Raw genomic sequence first — 22,373 nt, 5'->3', positions numbered from 1 at the left:
TCTGTAAAGGATCATGAATGAAGTGGCAGACTGTTAGTATTGTATGAAGAAAACTGCAAGACAAACAAGCTGCTATGCAATCCAGGCCCAATAAGTTCACGGGAAAGTTGGCCCAACAGAAAATCAAAAACTGCAAATGGACAGAAGGCAATTCGTAAGAAGCTCAGTCTCACCTCATATAATAAAGTGAAAGCAGTTCAAAACTTATTAGCCACAGACTGTGGAAAGGGAACTTAATACTATGAATGGTTTCATTAGTTTACAGTGGACATTTCTGATTATATTTTGGATTTTTTTCTATATTGATGAGGTATGATTCAATTTATCAGGGTATGTGCATGCATGGAACTTCATATTAATGGTCTACATGTACCATGCATGAAATTCCTCGACATGACCTTACTTACTTACTTAATACTAATTACCAATATTCATGGAAAAAAAACCATACCCATATATTTAACAGAATTGTTTTTTCAGTGTTATAGAGGTTAAAAATTAGATGTAGTAGAAAAATGGCAAACTATATTTCACTATGATTTTCTGCCAATATAAGTGGTGTTTCTTGCTGTTTAAACAAGTTCTTGATTAATTAATTTAAAATAGAACAGGCTCAAATTAAGTATATATAATTTCTTTTCTAATTATCAGTTACAATCAACTTACACAGGTTACTTTTTCTTATCTACAGATTATAGATACAAGTTTCTTTTGAAAGTACAGTTTGTAGATACTGTACCGGGTCTAATATAAAAAACAATTTTGATACATATGTTTAATAATATAAAGCTTACCCATCCTTTGACACAAATTCTGACCCATGAGGAAAATATAAGGACTCAGAGAAAAAAAGGCAAGAATCTTTTTTTCTTGTTATTCAAAACTGATGGGAATATGTATAAAATGAAAAATATATCTACCCTGGAGACGGCAGAATTTTTTTTTTGGCAACTTAAAGGCCTAACTACTCAACATTGTTTAATTGTTTTCTGTTTGATAAATCTAGCTACTCTTAGAACCTCCAATGATAAAATCAAGCTGACCTTCCCTTAGGGGCATAGCTCCAAAAGCAATTTTTTCTCAAAAACAATTATGTAACTTAAAAACTTAGAAAAAAATTATACCAAGTGTGCTTTCATGTGATTAGGAAGAGCAAAATTACACAATTTTGTTCATAAATGTTGGAACAGTTAGCATTCATATTTTTTTACAAAATATTGTTTATAAGTGATCTGAGGAAGCCTCAGATCACAGAATTAATAAGATGTAGTAAAAAAGTTTTAAATAACAAGAGCTAATCCCCAGGCAGTTTTCAAAAGCTTTTTTTAAAACATGATAAGCAATAATAGATACAGATTTTAATAAAAAGTTCTCAGAATGAAAAATCAATGAATTTTTCTTAATACCCGTAACTTGAAACTTAACAGGAAAGTTGGTGTATGATTTTTACAAGGCAACTTTATTTGCCTTGTATGATTTCTACAGTCCAACAGGTAATATTTTTATGTGCAGGAGACATCAGACTGAAAAAACAAAGGACCTATTTTGTCACAGAATCTTTAAACAATTCAAGCTACAGATCTAATAATTTCTATTCTTTTATCTAAAAATTGATGTGGGTGAAAGGATTGTAAAAATTATTTGTTTACAGTACCTAATAAAAGAGCTAAAATTCATTGGCGTGCATAGGTTTTCAAAAGTTAAAATTTTTATATATTAAGAATGAAGTATAGAAGTTTAAAAATGATCACTCTCCCCAAGTGAATGGTTTTGTAAAGCTTTTATAAGTGTATGTATTACGTACGAATTCCAACGTGTAAACTGACAGCAAAATAATGATAATTTTTTTCTCTCTGAAAAAAATAATTATTTAAAAAATTAATCGAAAATGGCGGTGAAAAAGTAAATGCCTGCTAGATCAAAATTTAGAAATCTCAAGTCGCCATTACGATTTATTTCTAGATTAAAAATAAGGCCGACCTCCGTGGCGCGAGTAGCGTCTCGGCCTTTCATTTGGAAGTCCCGGTCAGGCATGTCATTTTCATACGCTACAAAATTGCAGTTTAATCTAATCCAAGGAAGCAATATCCAACGGTGCTCCCGTAGGGTAAAAAAATATAAATAAAGTAAAATTGGTACAGATTATGACTCATTAATTTAATAAGCCGCAGCTGAATTACTTAATGAATTATCATTCTAAAGTATCATTTCTCGTAATTTTCTTATGTTTAATAAATATGCTTCCACGTGTAGCAAAACCAACATTATTTGGAATATTAAAACTGTCATTTTTTAATAATTAACGTTAAATTTAATATTTTAGCTAACTTATTGTCTATCATTAATATGTCAGCTCGAATTATAGAAATTGATTACTTAAAAGTTTTGAAATAAATAAGGCAGTGGCGAGAGGGAAAGAGTGTATGTCAGCTGTAGTACCTTTGTGTACGTTGTTGAACGTGTTGTCTGAAGTCGTTGGGATGTACGTTCAATTGTTACAAGTTGTGTTGTAATTTGCAACTTTGTTTAGAAATTGTTCTCGTTTTTGATCTGAAAGTAACACAAAAATTAATTTGTAGAACCAATTTGTTTTTGTTTTATTTTTCTGTCGAAAGGACGGATTTTTATTCTGATACAAGTTTCTAAGTCAATCTTATTATTAATTGGTAGGCTTGCCTACCTGATTGTATGAAATGGCAAGTTCTTCGAGGTTAGTATGCATAATTTTATTTTTCCAATTTTACGACATAGATGATGGTTGAATGTAGGGAGATTTGGTTCATAATTAATTATAATGTGTATAACGATTAGTTGGTGCGTGTTAAGTTTTAATAGCAAATTTTAGCTAGTAAATTTTTTTTACTTTCAACGTTATCAGAGCAAGGTGTAATTTTTTAGCTTACTTTCTTGTGCCTAAAATTTGTGATAATTTGAATGTTTTATTAATTTAGAATAGAGTCTACATAAATTTCATTTATTAATAAATTATATTTTAGATATTAAAAATTAGTTTGGTTAACCTTTTTTAGTAATTGCATTTTTGTCGTTTATTTTTCTAAATAACAGTTGAATTCACTTAACGATTGTTATTAGCCTATTTCTAATTGTTAAATGCAAATTAATTTATGAAGTAATGGGCTCTAAAATGTTACTGACTTTTAAATAGTACATTGATAATAAGTGGCTTCTGATAGTGCTAGAGTTTAAAAGTGTTATTTCCTGTTGTAGTTGTCTTAGGGATTTTAACATTTTCTTACAGTTTTATGGATTAATTTTGCACTAGAATAAATTATATTACTTACGTCATATTATTATTGCCGTAATTGTGAACTGTGTGAAATATTTGATTAACTTCCACATTTATTACTTATGAAAAAGTTGAGTTACTATGTTATCACAAAAACAACTGCTTACATTTGGTTAAGTCATATCTTACAAGCAACAAATGGGCACTTGAAATTTCATCTTTAATAAGAATATTCATACACATGCAAAACATAGGTCTTAACTTAAAAATGTAGAATGCTTGATCAAGCAAAGTGTCCTTTGATCCCTTGCTATTCATGTTATTAATGATCTGGCTCAAAATATTTAAACATCCATTGTTAGATGATGCTACTATATCCAAAAATAGTTATTTAGCAGAACTTAAAAATTGTATGCTAGGAGTTCAAAAGATTATTCACTGAATGATTTGTATCAGTTAAATATAGGTAAAACTATTCCATTGTACTTCTCCAACCAGGTAAGTGTTGGGGATAGTTCCTGTTTTTTTATCCACTGACCCGTATTTATCTGCTTTCTTTCTCAAATGACTATGTAATACAACTGTGAGCTGCTGGATCCCCAACTGTATTGGAATTTTAGGCAGTGAGCTGATAATGTGGCAAAAGAGGCTTGTTTGCAGTCTCTTTTCACTAATCACATTGTCTCGAACAATGTTGTCTGTTTTTTGAAGAGGGTGGTTCATGATGAGTGGCAGACTGAACGGAAGGTTACGATCCACAATAAACTTTGTCCAGTTAAGAACCGTGTCACTGTGTTGATCCTCATGCAAGAATAACTGTCGAGAGGAGGTTATTATTTGCCGTTTGTGAATAGAGCACACTAGGCTCTCCCACAGGTATGGGGTGTTTCATTTTAATTCAACAAATATTCAAAACTTTTATTGTATCACAATTTTTGATTTTTGTGATATTTGGTATATATAACTACCCACCTTGTGGCCAAAAAAATATTTTTTTATATTTAAAAAAATATTTTTCTTGAGAAGTAGACTATTTTCTAACTCGCCAACGGATAAAAACAGCCATTTTCATCACTTTTTCCGTGATCTGTAGCATTCTTATTTTACATCATACAGAAGTCAAAAAGGGCTTTTTTGAAAGAGTAAAGATGAAACTTCATCTTAGTGAGTGAACTAGTAAACTAAAAACCAAAAGGATGAAGATTTTCTTACTACTGATATCCAGCAAAATGAAATGAACTAACCCTTGTGTATATTCTATTTTCAGACATTGTAATGTTGGCATAACCAGTTTATAGAATGAAAAGGTTCAGTACTTTGATGGTAATAGTAGCCATTAATGTGCAGTTCCAAATATTTTTAAATGTACATTCTGGGAATTAAATTATCACATTCTTGTGAAAAATCCAGCTCGGTATTATATATTAACAGTAAAAGTATATATTCATGTATTTGTTATCTCACGTTTACTTTAGTAGTCCAGTAGTCAACTTAAAATTTGACATTGTGTTGTTAAATTGTTCATTTTTCATCAGGTTGCTGAATAGTTGACTTCTGAACAACTTTTTTTTTAACTTTGCTCTTCAAAAATATGTTTGTTTCTGGGTACAGTGACTTGGTTTTACATATGTTATCTTTGTTATTGGATTAAGAGGCAGACTAAGTTTAAATTGCCACAAACCAGTACTTTACAAGAGTGTGGGATGTGGTCTGTGTTGTTACACTCTGTGTTATATTCCTTTTACTAATAACTTAAGGTTAGATTTAAATCAGAATTAGGGTTCAAATTTAATTTAAATCTGTCAGTTTTTGGATTTTATCATTATTTAGTAGTGTGAAATTAGTATACCTAGTCTAAATCTGTTTAACCTTCTGCTAGTTTATAACCTGTTTTAGCTAGTTTTACAGTCTGTATATGTGCTGAATTTCATGGTTGCATTCTAGCAGGTGTAATAGATTCTGGTTTTAAGAAAGAGCATTTACCCCATTTCACTATTTGAATTAAAAGAAAAAGATTCCTCCTTGTAAAGTTTTACATTTCCTATTTGGGCTGGAATTTGTGAATCACACAATAAAGACAGTTGTATTTGCATATCGATTAATTTAAAATAATGAATATTTTACTTGTTCTTGACGCTATAACCTTTTTATTTTGTCTCTCTTTTTCTAATTATACTTAGTATCTTCTGTAATTTTAATGTTCTAACATTTATAAAAGATGACTTTTTATATTATGCATAGAAAACTACTAAGATTTTTTAAAACTAATTTTTATTTTAATCTACATAGGAAAGCCACTTTTATTAGTTTTACTATTGGAATGCTTTTAATTAATTATTTTTTTATAATTTCAAATTTACAATTAGTACACAGTTGATATAATTATGTCAAAAATTTTGATTTTATTATACTTGTAATTGAAGATAGCTGTCAAGTGTTAACATTTATTTTAAGACAAATGAGCATTCCCAAATGCAGTTTAATTGTATATAAGAAAATTAGGTACTTACGTATTAACGCCACCGCAACTACAGCTTTATTTAAAAACAAAGTAGTCAGTCGGATTTCGGTGGAAAATGAACAGTCTCTTTATTAATTTTAATAAATGGTTATTTATATTTATTTATTTTATAAATATAATTTAACCAAACTTAACCTACGCTCGCTAACCTTGACTAATTAACACCGTAATTTTTTGAGTATTTATTTAATAAATTTAGTAATTATTGCAATTATTTATTTATTTAAATAATCAAAACACTCCTGTTAATTAGTCAAGGTTAGCGAGCATAGGTTAAGTTCGGTTAAATTATATTTATAAAATAAATATAATTATGTTATGACTGTTTTGAATCTATGTTAAACTCTATATCGGCCCATTTTCCACCGAAATCCAATTGACTACTTTGATTTTAAATAAAGCTGTAGCTGCGGTGGTGTTAATACGTAAGTACCGAAAAGCAATTTTATTGTTTTATTGAAAAATAGTTAACTAAAAGAAATATTAATTATCAGAAAGTAGTTTATTCATGAATAATATTATTACTAATTATAAATATGTTTTATAATATTATTCATAATAGTCTTAATGACACTGAAATTTATGTATTATTTATTTAAAGATCAAAATCATTAAAAATATTGTCTTAAGAAACATATTTATTCATTTTTGATTTGAGTCAGTTGGTGTTGGAATGTTATAGCATAATAATTTATTGTTTGTATTCATTCTGATATTTGAAGTATTTTCGTATGAAATTTCAGAAAAATTAATTTCATAATATGTGGTAAAGATATGTCGGAAAGTGGTGACCCCAGCGCACATTGCAAGCGGCCATTAGCATATCCTGTTCTTACTTACATTCCCCAGTTATTATTTTATATTAGAGTAATATTCCAAATTGCAGTTAATTTTTTCACTGATGAAATTTTAATAAACATTACCATTGAAAAGTTTTCTTGGAATTTGTCTCAAACCACCATGAATTTTCTTTATACTTTAGGTAATTAATTGCTTTTAAATAGCATCTAAAAAGATTGTTTAATGAGCAGTGATTAGATATAAACTTACACCCAGAATTCAGTTGGTTGAGTAGTAGAGATGTATCATGCTTTTTGTGATGTGTGTAAAACATTTTGGACTGGGCAATGTGGCCCAAAAGGCAGTGACTTCACACACTAAAGGAAAGCAACATAATGAAATAACTAAGATAAGGAATTCTTAGCCTTACTGAAACCTTTTTTATCTCCCAGTGGTACAACTCAGCAGACTAAAACTTTGGTTAAAAATTGTGAGAACAGTGATTGTGATATATTTATGTGTTCTTTGCCTGAATCTTCTGATCAGAAAAAAGTAATGTTAGTAACAAATTATACATTTGTATCCTCAATTTCATTTACGCAAAATGACAACACAATTACTTATTTTTGTTATAAAGATGTTTTTAAGACGAAGATTATAGGGCTTCTCACTTTTATACAAAATAAGTTACCCTTACTAACTTATAATATGAAGATATTGTTACAAATTTTTAAAATTGTTTATGATAGTTGTGTAACATCAAAATTACAGCTTGGAGTTACTAAATTCTCTTGTCATTAATCATGGCCTGCACCATACTTTGATGGCATTCTGCTAATACGCTAGAATAATAATGACAAAATATTTTTCAAGTAAATGTTAATAATGTTTGTTTTGTTTACAAAATAAAGTGTTCTGTTCTAGTTTTCTTATCTGCATTACTTTTAGTCATAGTGATCTTAGTTTTCCATTAAGTTGTAAATCATACATATATTCTTTGTTAAATTGAAATCTGTGTTTCTTAGCATTTTTATGAAAAACCAAGTTATTGAGTATTGTTTTTTGTTTACTTTTTAAAATAATGTAGGCTAATTTTTGTGAAAAAGTTTTTAGCAGTCTTAGGTGCAAGCCAATTATTCTTAGGTGCAAGCCAATTATTCTTAAAAGTTGCTTTGGTTTATTCTTAGTTAGTTTTTATTTTTTATCTGCATAACCTTTAGTTAACAGGATGTTCATTTTTATGCAAGAAACTTATTAAATATTGTTTTGTTTTTTTTTTACTTTGCAATAAAATTTACTGAAACAATTATAAAAAATAGCCTAATTTTAAATGTATATTGTAAAAAAAAAACATTAAAAGATAAACTTTAAACTGAATATAATAATAAATAAAAAAGGCAGAGTTGGGCTGCTAATGGGGATGATGGAGGCTGCAAAAAAAAAATATATTTTGCGAAGTAAATGGCAATACCATTTGTGAATCAGGTTCAGTGTTGACCAGAAACGTGCCTGACACAGGTCGTATAGGACAATAAAGCAGCAGTTACAGAGACTAAGCCAGGAAAAGGACATTTCACTAGGTTCAGCCACACTGCAGTGAGGAGAATTCTAAATGTTACCCATATCGAATGCAGGTTTTCCATGAGCCAAGAGTTCACTATTGTCACTGGTTCAAGAACTTAAGAGACAACATTGGCATATTAGATCAGGTGTTTTTCACTGATGAAGTATAGTTTTACCTTGGTGGGTATGTTATAATAGTCAGAACTACCAGACCTGGACTACTGAGAACATGCACATTTTTTTTGAATCTCTTCTACACCCACAAAAAAATGGGCTTATGGTGTACGGTTTCAAGGCGATGAATAATAGGATCCTTGTTTTTTGAATAACCAATAACTATTATTTATAGACTACATTAAGTGATGGAGTCTCTTTTAGACACCCGTATAATTTGATTATTTCATTTTTATTGTTGTTACAGGTATTTACTTTGACCAAATTATTGCCTTGTTATCTACAAACTTATAAAATATTTTTAAAATTTTATCATAATTGTATTTATTTATAAAAGATTATATAAAATCAAATATATTAATAAATTTTTTTTTATTTGATAAGTAAAACAGTTTTTCAGCTAACTGGAAAGAATCGATTGCTAAATAAAATTGATGATTCATATTAAATTTTTAAACTTCATATTGAGCAATATTTATTTCCTATATTTACTTTCTTGTACAAAGTAAAGGAAATATTATGATTGTGAAAATTTTTGCTTTTCAGATTTCAACAGAAATATCCATTTTGACTAGTTATCGGCATGACAACTGTACATAAGTACATATATAGCATAACTCAAAAACGATTAGCCGTAGGATGTTGAAATTTTGGATTTAGGACTATTGTAACATCTAGTCATGCACCTCCTCCTTTGATTGCAATCGACTGAACCAAAAGTGTCCAAAAAAGTTAAAAATCAAAAAAATTTGGATTTTGGACTTTTTCTTAACTACAGTAATAAGCTCTTATTGAGAGCTTTTCAATGATATATAAGTGATATTTATTTATTTTCATTGGTTCCAGAATTATAGCCAAATAAAATTTTAATTAATGAAATATTTTGATCTTACAGGGGGAAGGCACATCGGTTCGAATCAGACTAATACATTTTTTTAGCAATTTTTTTAATTTAAATATATTGATTTATTAATAATTATTAACCTCTTGATTGTAAAAAAAAATTTACAATAAATATTTCAATATCAGAAGTTAATGAAATAAAATGTTTATTTCCTTTTAATTTAAAAAAAAAAAAATTGTATGTAATTTAATAGACATACAAGGAAGTTGTGTGGTGTCCATATCAGATTTTTTATTTATATTTTCAAATTCCTAGTTAAACTTTTTTTCTTTTTCATTTAACATAATTTTACCCTCCTACTTTAGTTAATTATTTTAAGTTATGAACATTAAAATGGGTATTTTATTTAAAACACAGTATGTAAAAAAAAACTGTTTTTATTAAAATGTGCATTAAATAATTCTGAGCCTCAAAAATAATGCAATATTAGTTGTAATTAGAATTTTTTAATATTTTAAGGTATTATCTGGAGTGCCTAAAGTAGGAATAGTTGCTGATGTTATAAATTATTTTTTTTTTTCTTTGTTCAGGGTTCACTAAGTGTGAGATTAGTCATGAAATCTAAATTATGTTGATCAAAAAATCTGAAAAGCAATGAAATTAATCTTGTGATCATAAAAATTGGGTTTTTTATTTTTAGTATATTATTGAAAATTTAACTAGAAATGTTTTATTATTGATGCTAGATTTGTTTTAATGAAGTGTTTTCTGATGTTATTACTGATTGATTGTTATGAGAACCCAATAACCATCATTTCATAATGTTAATAGTGTTGAATTTTCCACAATCTTCATGACTGTTTATGTATTTGAACAAATTAACCATAAAATAATTTGTCCATGCGTTATTATGCTTCCCTTATTATAAATATCAGTTCATACTCACCGATCTATATAACTGTTTTATTGTTACCTTCAATAAATTCAGTTGATTTGAGGCAGTTGTTGCTATAATTCAAGATTGAATGTGAAATGAAATAGAGATAAAGCCATGTAATCAAATTGAGTCTTTTTACTATGCTTACTTTACTATAAAAAAAGGGTGTATTGAAAAAATAAATTATTATATCTCCACAGTCATAGTTATTCTAAGTTTGACGAGGATCATTGATATAAAATATGTTTCATTATGTATACATATACTCTTATGTATTCTTTGGTTATTTATTTTAGAAATACAAGCTTTTAATATAAATACCTTTTATTTATTTTGACAAAGAAAGATAAATCTACTTTTGGTTTTTTTGTACGCAAAGCATTAAATGTTTCTCAACTCAAGTTTCAATGTTTCTCAAAGCTGTTATAAGTGATTAAAGTAGTCAGTCATAAGTATAATATTTGTAACAATAAAATCTTTCTTGTTCTTTGCTCAACCTTCCTCTTATACCATTAGCATAACAAGTTTTACTTTTACTGTTAATTATAAAATAATACTCTTTCCATCTACTTTTCTGTACACGCTGTGATGTAGGTTTACAATCACAGGAGAAGTCCAGTACAAATTAATTTTCTAGATGTTGTTTAATTTTACTTAGTGTACTAACTGAAAGTGTACATACTTTAGATTTGTATCTCCTTATTGCATAAATTATAAGCATATAGATTTAATTGTTGATGTGCAGTTTTATTAATATTTTTATGATATCCTAACTTGTTATTCAGTGAATTAAATTTTTATTGCTGTGAATGTATAAATTTGTACTGATATAAATATATTTGGAGGACATTGTATTTACAACTTGTCATATTCATAATAACATAAGTATGGTACTACACGAATAATTATTATATTAGAGTTAAAACTTAGTAACAAATTTTATAGGCCTATAGAAGGTATATATGCTTTAAAACTTACACCTGAATTTAGAGTTATTAATACCATTATTTTTTTTTTTTTGCAGGTATACTGCTAATAAACTGTGCTGTAGTGCACATCCAGATGCCCCTCTTATTGAGGACTATAGAGCTGGGGACCAAATATGTTCAGAATGTGGCCTAGTTGTTGGAGACAGGTGATTTCTGAATGATAATTGTATTTAATGTTTTCAATACTGTTATCAGTAAGTATGAAGGCTGTGTTTTTTTCAACCTCTGATCGGCTGTAAAAAAAAGTCACATTGACATAAAATGATTTTATTATTAAAAGTTGAGTAGTATCTAACTTATTATTCTACATAATTGCCAAAATGATTGAGGCATTTATCATATCTTGACCACCAGCTTTCCGATGCACGCTTCAAAGAAGTTTGCCACCAGTGAGGTAAGGTACATCTTGCCAGCCTCCTGAAGTTCTTCGTTGGTGGTGAAGAGTTGTCCTCCCAATTATGCCTTAAGAGGTGGAAATTGCATGGTACTAGGTTTGGACTATACGGTGGATGGTCAAAAACTATTCACTTGAATTGTTTGAGAAGGTCTTGTGTCACATTGGCACAGTGCGGTTCTGCATTGTCGTGAATCAAAACCATGTTGGATGAGTGCATGCCTCTTTGTTTGTTCTGGATCGCTCCGTGGAGATAAACAAGATAAACAATAAACTTCCTTTATTATTGTTGTCTCTGCTTCATAAAGTCCACCAACAAGACACCTTTCTGGTCCCAAAAATACTTGGTTCTGTCGCTTAGTATCCATTTGAACTTTTTCAGCTTGTTTGTAGAAGTGTGCATCCAGTGCTTAGACTGTTCTTTGGTTTCTGGATTCTCATACTGGTCCAAGTCTCGTCGTCAGTAATGATAGACTTTAAAAACTCTTTCCTGTCAGTATCATAACACGTGAGAAACATTAAGGCTGATATCATTTGCTGCGTTTTGTGATCGTCACTCAACATTTTTGGGACCCTAGATCTTTTAGTCACAATTCGTGACAGAGAAGACCTTGAAATTTCTGTGATTTCTGCAGAAAATTCATTAATTGTAAATCTTCGTTTGTCACAGACAAAATCAACACGCTCAGCCAGGTGTACATTAGTGACAGAGTTGCGTTTTTGCCCACCTTCATCATGGATGTCTGGATGCCCTTCTTTAAATTTCCTACACCATTACAGTTCACTACAGTCACTGATAAAGTTTTCACTAGTCTCATTTATTTCAGCAGCATTACATCCTGCTGCTTGCAGAAAATTTATCACAATTTGCAACTCACACTTGGCGGGAGGATCAATTGTAGCGGCCATGTTCAATAGTTCGGCCCAGACTGAGCAATGGAAGCCGACAATGGCAGAGGTTGTGGTGGAGGATGGCACAATCACACGACATGCAAACCTGGCTCCTGCCTATCTTGTGTTTACTTAGATCCATGATCAGAGGTTGAAAAAAACAGCCCCTGTGTGTGTAATTGTAAAATATACATATATAAATGTGTGTGTGTGTAACATATGCTTAAAAGAATCTTAACAACCTAAATTAGTCACAGCTACACTATATTTTAAGGTAGAAAGTAGTAGAGACTTGGGCAATCTTTCTGAAGAAACTTGATTTTGAGTTTAAATAGCATAACTAAACTCAACGTTTTTCTACAGCTTTAATATTAGTGTGCTGTAATGAATTCAAATTATTCTTTAATTTTTTTTTTCAATAATAGTAATTAATAGAAGAATGAGATTGATGAAGTAACTGTATGTTTTTACTCATATATTTTTTTCAATATTTTCCAGTAACTTGGAATACTGGTTAGGCACATCTGTACGTCAATGTCTGAAAAATACCAAAATGATAAGTTTATTAATGAATATTGACTGCCAATTGTTTTGTTAATACTATCATAGCAATATGACGAAATTGCCTGTTATAAGAGTGTGTGTGCCTGCAGTCAGTAGTAAATAAGCAAACACAGTTTGAATTTTTAATTTGGTTTTCTATTATTGTTGTCTCATGGCATTTTTTTGTTATATCAATTAAATATAAAATCTTTAATCATGAATAATAAATATCATGTTATAGGATAATTACAAGTGATACATTAACAAATCAAAGTCTAATTCAATTTGTATTTTTGATCGATTTTGAGTTAAAAATTTTGCAAAGTATTTATAAATTCTGCGTAGTTTTTTTTAATGACAACATTTATAAATATTTTGTTTTTTCTAATTAAGGATTTGGTAAATAAGTACGTTATTTATTATATGACTTAATAGAAGTTTTACAATTTGTCATAATAAACATGACTACAATTTAATCTATTCATGATTCAAATTTTAGTACCTTTATATAATGATATTACATTACTGTTCTGTGGAGCAATACCTCATTTGCTGTCTGTCTGAGAATTGGCAGCTGTGCTTCTAAATATGTCATTCTTAAAAAAACATTTTCAGCTACACTCTGAACTATACCATATCTGTTACTGAACCTTTCAACCTGGATAAGATCATTTTTTTTTTTTTTGAAGCGTATGAAGCACTAAGTTATGTAATAGGATAAAATAACAGAATTATTTTTTATAAAAATGTTAATAAGTTTCAGGCGCCAGATTGTAACTAGATAAGTTTTCCCATGTAATAATAATAATAATAATTTTTTTTAAATTCCAATTCTTTTTATTAAATTCTAAATTTTGCCATTGTTCTCTGATGGTTTTTAGGTAAATGCATTAAAATGCACCAATATTTTTTTCTTTCATATACAGCTATTTTATACACATATAAAGCTACTATTTCACATCTGTAGCTGTTGTATATTATTAGATGAGGTTAGCAAGTGAAGCAAAGCATAGATTATATTTAGTTTGGTTATGTTGATATTATTTTTACATGGATTTGAATATTAGATTGTGAATATACCAGTGTTCTTTGGTGGTTGGGTTTCAATTAACCACACATCTCAGGAATGGTCGAACTGAGACTGTACAAGACTACATTTCATTTGCACTCATACATATCATCCTCATTCATCCTCTGCAGTATTATCTGAATGACAATTACCGGAGGTTAAACAGGAAAAAGAAAGAAGATTATGGTGATATATGTACAATTCATTAGTATACGAAATCAACATAATCTAACCAAACATAACCTACACTTGCTTCCCTCACTAACGTCATCTAATACATATAATATAAATAACCAAAATAAACCTCATAAATATTATTAATTTAAAATGTGCATGATAGTTTATGCACAAGTATTGTTTTTTTTTTTAATGATGATATACTAGTATAATGTAAGAATATTTTATTGCTTTCAAAAATGTAGTAGAATTGAACCTTAGAATCTTTGACTTCAAAATCAACTGTTGAACAACTGATTTGCTACATGTTAACCACCAGACCAGCCCATTAGCCTATGTATCAATTAGTTTAAAAAAACTGATGCGTCATGTTCATTGAAAGAAGATAAAAAATTCACGATAGGATAATTTTGTTTCTCCTTGTGAATGAAAACTGAAGAAAAAAATTGATAATGAAATTCATGAATAAGCAGTTTACAAATTAATGGATTACTTAGTTTGTGCCCCCAGATTTCAATAATTGAAATTTCCCACATTTCCTGCTTAAAAAAATTGTCAATGAGCATTTGGGAAATAAAAAAAATTTGTGGCAGATTGTTTTCTTAACTGTTACCTGAAGAAGAGTAGGAAAGGTGAGAGAAAGCGACCTTGTTATTTCTTTATTAATATTACCAAGAGAGTGGAATATTTCTTATCATCTTTAACGTAATATTAGGTAGGTTCACCTACCTAATGTATGTATAATCAAAAATTATATTCAAAAATATGTTCAAAAATTATATTCAGTAGTTTTTTCAATTTTTTTAAAATTTCTTCCTGTTGAAATAATACAACTGGAGTTATTCTACTGATGAAATTGATATTTAAGTAAGTTTGTTTCTATTAGTAGTGTTTTATGTATATTAAAAGGCTTAGGTAGTTTTTTTAATTATCAATAGCTTAGTTAGTGTATTCATTTTGCATATTTTTTTAAAAATAATTATTTTTTATATAATGGCAAAATTTTAAACAAGACAAATGGATCAGGTATCACTTAATCATTTTGTTAGCAGTATTGGAAGAACAATCTGTTATAAAACTACTAAAAGTAAATGCCAATAATAGAGTGGGATATTTCAGGAAATCCTTAAAAACTGAAGAAATTCAAGCAAACTTGATTATATGTAAATTAATGCCAAGCATATTCTGGAACCAAAATACCTCTTGCTCATTGGTTTCATGCTCAGTGGAAAAGGAATAAATTTACAGGTTTATTTTGAAACATTTAATTCATAAAATTTGGTTCAGTGTTTCTTATTAAGTGTTTATTCAGTTATTCAGTGTTTGTAAATTAAGTCAGCATTTCTCAACTTTTCAGTATTTGCGACCCAATTTTCAATCAGGCTTATTTTGAAACATTTAATTCACAAAATTTGATTCAGTGTTTGTTAATCAAATTAAGTCAGCATTTCTCAGCTTTTCAGTATTTGCGACCCAATTTTCAATCATAATTTTCATTGTGCCCCTCTCTCATACAATAATGTATTTTGTGTATTTTTACTCTAAAGCTACAATATGACTTTAATTAGAAACCTTACAAACTACAAAGAATAAGTAAATTTGTTGATATTTTGAAAACCAATCTGCTGCATTGACAAAACCAGAATTGATGCCTCTCTATTTCTCTCTTTTTTACGTCCACCCTATCAGACATTCTCGCAGCTTTGTGAGAAGTTCCGATTTGTCTCGAATGTTCTGGAATGCCTGCGCAAATGTGAATAAATGCTGCACTTTGTTCAATTCCAGCCAGTCTCAGTCGAGAGATCCTTCTATCGCTATCGAATCTATCGTGAATTTGTATGTTGTAATTTGTGTGTTAATACAATTTGTATTAAACATTCACAGCAGTAGATTTATACAGAATCATGGATAAATTTTTAAGTGGGCGTAAGTGAGCGTTGGGCGATAGTGAAGCTTCAACAAGTGCACAGTCGAGTGTGGTTCCAAAAATAAAATCAAGAAAATATTCTCAAGAATACTTCAATTTTGGGATTACCATTACTGAAGTAAATGAAGAAGAAAGGCTCCTGTGTGTCATTTGCTCAAAAATTTTGGCAGCAAACAGCATGAAACCTAAATAAACTTAAATGACGTTCGGAAACACGTCATAGTGAGTATGTTAACAAACCTTGAGAATTCTTCGAATTGAAATTAAAATCATATGAAAAGCAAAAATTTCTACAAAAACTCTGTGAATGAAAAAGCTTTACTTGCCTTTTACAAAGTTTCATATAAAATAGCCAGATCTAAAAAGCCTTACACCATTACTGAAGAGCTTATTTTGCCAGCTGTAATTGAGATTGCAGAAATTATGTTTGGAGATAATTTTGCCAAACAATTGCAGTCCATACCTCTATCAAATGATAACTGTTGCCCGTTGAATTGGTGATGTAGCTGAAGAACAGCATCAGCTTTTTGGGAAGTTGTTACAATTTTTTTTCAATTCAGCTTGATGAGGTAACTGGTAGCAATAAAGATACTCATTCCATTGCCTATGTTTGATTTTGTGATGGTGTGTCAGCAGTAGAAGAACTACTTTTCTGCAAACTAATAGAACTCAAAGCAGCAACACTAATAATTATTAAACTTGTTTTTAATTTAGTATTGATAAGATAATTATTTAAATACATTGTACGGTACTGATACAATTCTATTTATAAGTGTATTATATCAGTGTAAATATGTATTTTATTATTTATTATGTCAGAATGTATTTTGTTTTGATTTCCTTTCAGTAAATTAATAAATGTTTTTTAATAATATTTTATTTTTGATATACTCACGCCCCCCTTGGTGTTATTACAATCTCAGGAATGGTCAAACTGAGAATGTACAAGACTACAGTTCATTTACACTCACACATATCATCCTCATTCATCCTCTGAAGTATTATCTGAACGGTAATTACTGGAGGCTAAACAGGAAAAAGAAAGGAAGGGGAGCGTGCCCCACAGTTTGAGAATCACTGAATTAAGTTTTAGTGTTATGTTTCACAATATTATCCCCTACACTCAGCTGCAACAAAAGTGTAGTTTTTAAAAAAACTTTTAAAGTGTTCAAATACTTACTATTCAGTCCTGTTGATTCTTAATGATTTTCATGTATTTTATATTTTAGCTATCAGTTATTTTTGAAATGATGTAAAAAATGTGCTGACAAGACTGCTATTGCTGTTATGGGTTTAGAAAAAACCTAATAGAAGTAGTACAAAATGGGCGGGCTTGTAATGAAGGGTATTGGGTGGATGGAAAATCTAGGAGGACTTAAGACATGATTGACATTGTTGTTTTTCCTTGTTCCAAAAATATAATTTTGAATTGTTGTCACACATGTGACTTGTTCTTATGTGTTCTTGAAGAATGATCTAGTTGAAAAATGAAGTTGAATATTACAAAATGTTTGTTTTCAGTGAAGGAATGTAAAAACTTAAACTATCTGAACAAGAAGCACGACTCAAACTTTCAACATTTTAAAGTTACTATACTTTATAACTGTATATTAGTATTAATTTTATTACCTTGAGGGGGGTATGAAAAATGATGAAAAAAAAGGGTATATACAGTTACTTTAAAACCTACACAACTTAAGTAAGCTTTATTAGGACATAGGAATTTTTTATATTGGTTCAGTAGTTTTTGAGATTTCCTTGGGCAAAAAACTCTTGTCTTCGTATAATAGTACAAAAAGACTCGTTACTTATTTTGTTTCGCTAAATAAAAATCTGTAATTGTCAGATGTTTTAAGACATGCCTCATTACCTTTACTGCAGTTAATTTTATCTGATGTAATTAGGTTTTTTTTTATTAAAGCTCAGTTTATAAACTAATAGTTTAGGTTGTTTCAAGTTAAATTGAAATTACTTCTAACTCTGAAAATTCAAATTTAAATAAACCTAGTGAAAATAAAAAAAACATATTTTTTCCCCTAAATTTTGGATTGTGGATTCTCACAAAAGCATCATTCATCAGTTATTTGAAAATAATTTGTTAAAACTTCATTACATTTGAAATTAAATTTCAAGAATACATATAAAATTAAAAAAAAAAAAGTGTGATTATGTTGTGTGATCCAATTTAGATAAATCTAATCTTAAGAAATGCTGACTTGTGCTGGAATAATGCTGGCATCTGAAAATTGCATCTCTCTCTTTCTCTCTCACACACACAGAGAGAGTGAGAGGGATTGAGTAGTCTGACCCAAATATAATAAATGAGGTTTGGCTAGGAAGTCAGTTTTTTTGTATTGCCATCAATCCCCAAGTGTCTGTTCATCCATCTCAGCTCTGCTATGTTGAGGAATGAGTGGTAGAATGTTGTAGGAATGAGGAAAGATTGATATGTTTCTCTAGGCTATTTACTGAATCAATGTAGATACAAAGTATGACATAACTGTTTTAATATTATACAGAATTTATGAGTGCTTTTTTTCCATTTTAATGCTTTTATCCACTATGTCACATTTAGACAGTAGTTAATAGAAGCTTCTGTTTCACCACCATTTAATTAAAAATGATAACTTTATAGCCTGATAGTGCTTCCAAAATACTTATATCTCATATATCATATCTCATATTCATTATTTTTTCTCTTCTGTTTAAATAATTTTACATCTTGCAGAGTAATTGATGTTGGTTCTGAATGGCGTACATTCAGCAATGAGAAGAATGGTGTTGATCCATCTCGTGTTGGTGGTCCTGAGAATCCATTGCTGAATGGATGTGATCTTTCAACTATGATTGGCCCTGGTCGTGGAGATGCTTCTTTTGATGATTCTGGATTATCTAAATATCAGAATCGCAGAACAGTTAGTATTTTTATAATGTAGTGGTATTCAATTATTTATATTTTATGGTTATTAATTTTTCATATGTATATATATATATATATATATATTGTAAAACTGAGAGTCTTTCAGAACATGTTCTGCTGGTGAAAATAATGAAAAAAGGTTCATATAAACATAGGTCTGGAAACATTTTGTTTTCAAGCTATGGCTAGCGAAAGATTTTTCCCAGATTTTAGCTCTTCTAATAAGAAGCCTTACTGTAATTCTTGTGTCCCAATTAAGGATTAACGTTTGTGGTTTCTTATGTAATTTGAGCTGGGAAGTAGGATAAGGCAGGTTCCAGGACTGTAACTCCAGTCGTTTTTAAGATATCCGACATAAAACACAAAATTTTGTGTTGAAAAACAAGCTTTTTATTAGGTTTGTTATATAGTCAAGATCTTTGTTAATTATTTTTTGGAAGAATAGTTTATTAATGGTCTGCAATACAATGATTAAAATTGGCTGTAGTAAAAATAAACTAAAGCTTGCTATACTGAAAAATAATTAACATTTAAAGAAAGGAAAGTAGTTATTCAATTAACTTATAAATACTCTTTTATTGCTTAAAATCATTGAAAACAAATCTAAAACTAGTCTATTTTCAAGACTTTGCTTTGTCAGACATCTTACCTGATTATCTTTAGGAGGCCCATTACAATGAGTGAAATATGAATTGTTTGAAACAGATAAAGAAATTGGCTCTATTTTTGGGATATATATATAAAATATACACACATGAGGTCTGTAAATAAAGTAATGAGTCTGATTCAGAAAACCTTTTTATTTACAATCCAGTTATACATGGACTCCGTCACCTTAGAAATAGTTCCCTTGGGAAGCCATGCAACACTTAAAATGGTTTTCATAGCATTGTTGTAAGTCGGAAACCAGAATATCCTTCAAATGGTCAGTTATTTTTTTTTTATGTTTTCTGCTGTTCCAAAATGGTGTCTTGTGAGGTGTTTCAAAGTCGTGAACAGGAAAAAGTCGCAGAGACTCTCAGGTGAATAAGGTGGTTGAGGAACTACTGGAATGTTTTTCTTTCCAAAAACTCATTAATTGAAAGTGCAGTGTGATAACGTGCATTGTCATGATGCAGCATCCAGTTGTCTTAGGTGGCTTGTCTCACTTGGGCAACTCTTTCCCGCAGTCTTTCAAGAATTTCTCGATAAACATATTGGTTTACAGTCTGTCCTGTAAGCAAAAGCTCCTTATAGACGATACCATTACTATTGAAGAAACAAATTAGCATGGTTTTGATTTTTGATTTGCTCATTTTGCTTTTTTGGGACGTGGTGAGTTTGAAGTGTGCCATTCCTTGCTCTGGCGTTTTGTTTCTGAGTCGTACTTAAATATCCAAGATTCATCACCAGTAATAACATAATCAGGATCAGTTTTAATTCGCCCTAGAAGATCACAGCACACTTCCATCCTTTGTTTTTCTGTTTAACAGTATTATTTTGGGATCAGTTTTGAACAAACTTTTTTCATGTCCAATTCATTTGTCAAAATTTGATGGACTGTGGTATGATTCAAATTCAATTGTTCTGCAATCATTCTGACAGTTAATCGCCGACTGTACCATATCAAGTCTTATTCACTCAACATTGTCATCACGTTTTGATGTTAATGGTCTTCCAGAGCGTGGATCATCCGCAGCTGATTCCCGGCCATCTGAAAATGCTTTAAACCACCTAAAAAGTTGGGCTCTTAACAGAGCGTCATCTCCATTTGTCCTTTTCAATTTTGAAAAAGGTTTCAGTAGCATTCTCACAGAGTTTAACACAAAACTTGATTGCACAACATTGCTCATAATTAGTATCACTCATTTTTGTAATGCACAACAAAAACTCGTTTCACAAATAGTTTATTTAAGTCTCACATGGCAACAGTAGACTAAAAATATTAATACTTAATATAAGTTGTTCATATAACCATACGGTTACTAGAAACTTCACAGTGTTGCCACTTTGGCTACCAAAAAAAACTAGTCTCATTACTTTATTTACAGACCATATATTTTCTTTGGTAGAATTGCCTTATTTATTTTAATTATAATATTTTAACCTCCATTAAGGTCACCCTGGAACATAGTGGTCAAGGAAAAAATTGGTCACTCACAATGCGGCTCATGCCACATTTTCAGACCGTGTGGGAGTTCCTTTATGCCGTTGCTTTGGTCAACCGGCATCAGTAGTTTAAAGGATATAAGACTCCTACCACTTGCTGTAGGAAGCTATTCTCGAGAAATGACACCATCGGTCAAATATAGCTCCAAGCGCTATAATATGGTGGACAGGTACTTGATGGCAATCAGCAACCTAGGCGTGGCAGAAAATTGCTGTCCTTGACGGAATAAATTTTTATTTATTGGCAGTATGTAGATGGGGTGTGTCGACGCATTTTAGTAATATATGACAAGTTGTGTAGGGCACATGCGTATTCTGCTCACGCAGTTAGGTAAACTCTGGGAGCTAATTAGGATATTGGTCGCTAAACCATTTTGAGGCACAGTAGCTGTATGTCCGTGGCACGGACATTCGGTCTTGTGCTTTAGGGCGACCAAATGGGGTGGTGGTGGTGGGAGAAATGTCAGACAAACCAAAACTAACCTCCGTTAAAAATATAGTTAAATAAAAGTTCATACCTTTGACTGTATACTTTTAAACTTTTTCTTAATGTTATAGTATGTCATTGTATAAAATTACTGCTAATAAAGTCCTGAGCTTGTCATAAGAATTGAGAACCCAGAGATGTACTCAATTTTTGGGGTTGATTTTTTTTGTAATAGTTAGATGCGAAGGTATCATTCAGGGCAAAGTTGTTTTCAGCCATGAGGATATAGTTTATGTTGAGGAAACGTTTGGCTTTATTTAGACCAAAATTGTAAGAAGAACGCACAAGCATAATATCTAGTTTGGTGTGATTTTGGGCTGTGTGTTATTTTTGTTTGGAAATGCTTTATGAGCAAACACTTAGATAAATTCAGGCAAAATTGGCTCAAGCCCCAAAGGGATGAGACCAGCTGAGACGTATCCTTAGGGCACATCAAAAAGCTAATTACAGTTAAAATAAGGCAATTCTGCCAATGATATTCTCAGTATTAAACAGTGCATTGCAGTCCTAAAAACTATTTTCTTGCAACGTAGAACATTGTACATAGAATATTTACCATAACAATTATATTTTAAGTTCATGTATACTAGATCATTTTATATAAATTTCATGATTTTTGTGTTCAGTCCCTTTTTAGACATAAACCATAAAAATCAGAATTTTTGCAGAAATGCCTTTTTTACCTATTATTTATGTGAAAGAATGTAGAAATAATGAGCCTCTCTATATTTGTTTTACCACATATAGTAAATAAACTGATAG

General features: G+C 30.1%; 1 protein-coding gene across 1 annotated transcript in view; it reads left to right on the top strand.

Moving 5' to 3' along the window:
• Positions 1 to 2,434: 2,434 nt before the first annotated feature.
• The window catches only part of TfIIB (transcription factor IIB), a 42,357-nt gene continuing 22,418 nt past the window's right edge, over positions 2,435 to 22,373 (top strand). Inside the window, exons 1-3 of the mRNA XM_075356942.1 lie at positions 2,435 to 2,710; positions 11,091 to 11,201; positions 18,785 to 18,971. Coding sequence (XP_075213057.1) covers positions 2,694 to 2,710; positions 11,091 to 11,201; positions 18,785 to 18,971 — 315 coding nt within the window. The 5' untranslated portion in view covers positions 2,435 to 2,693. The remainder of the gene's footprint in view (positions 2,711 to 11,090; positions 11,202 to 18,784; positions 18,972 to 22,373) is intronic.

Source organism: Lycorma delicatula, chromosome 2, assembly GCF_047948215.1.
Source record: "Lycorma delicatula isolate Av1 chromosome 2, ASM4794821v1, whole genome shotgun sequence".
Taxonomy (NCBI): Eukaryota; Metazoa; Arthropoda; class Insecta; order Hemiptera; family Fulgoridae; genus Lycorma; species Lycorma delicatula.
This window is presented reverse-complemented; position numbering and strand designations above follow the sequence as displayed.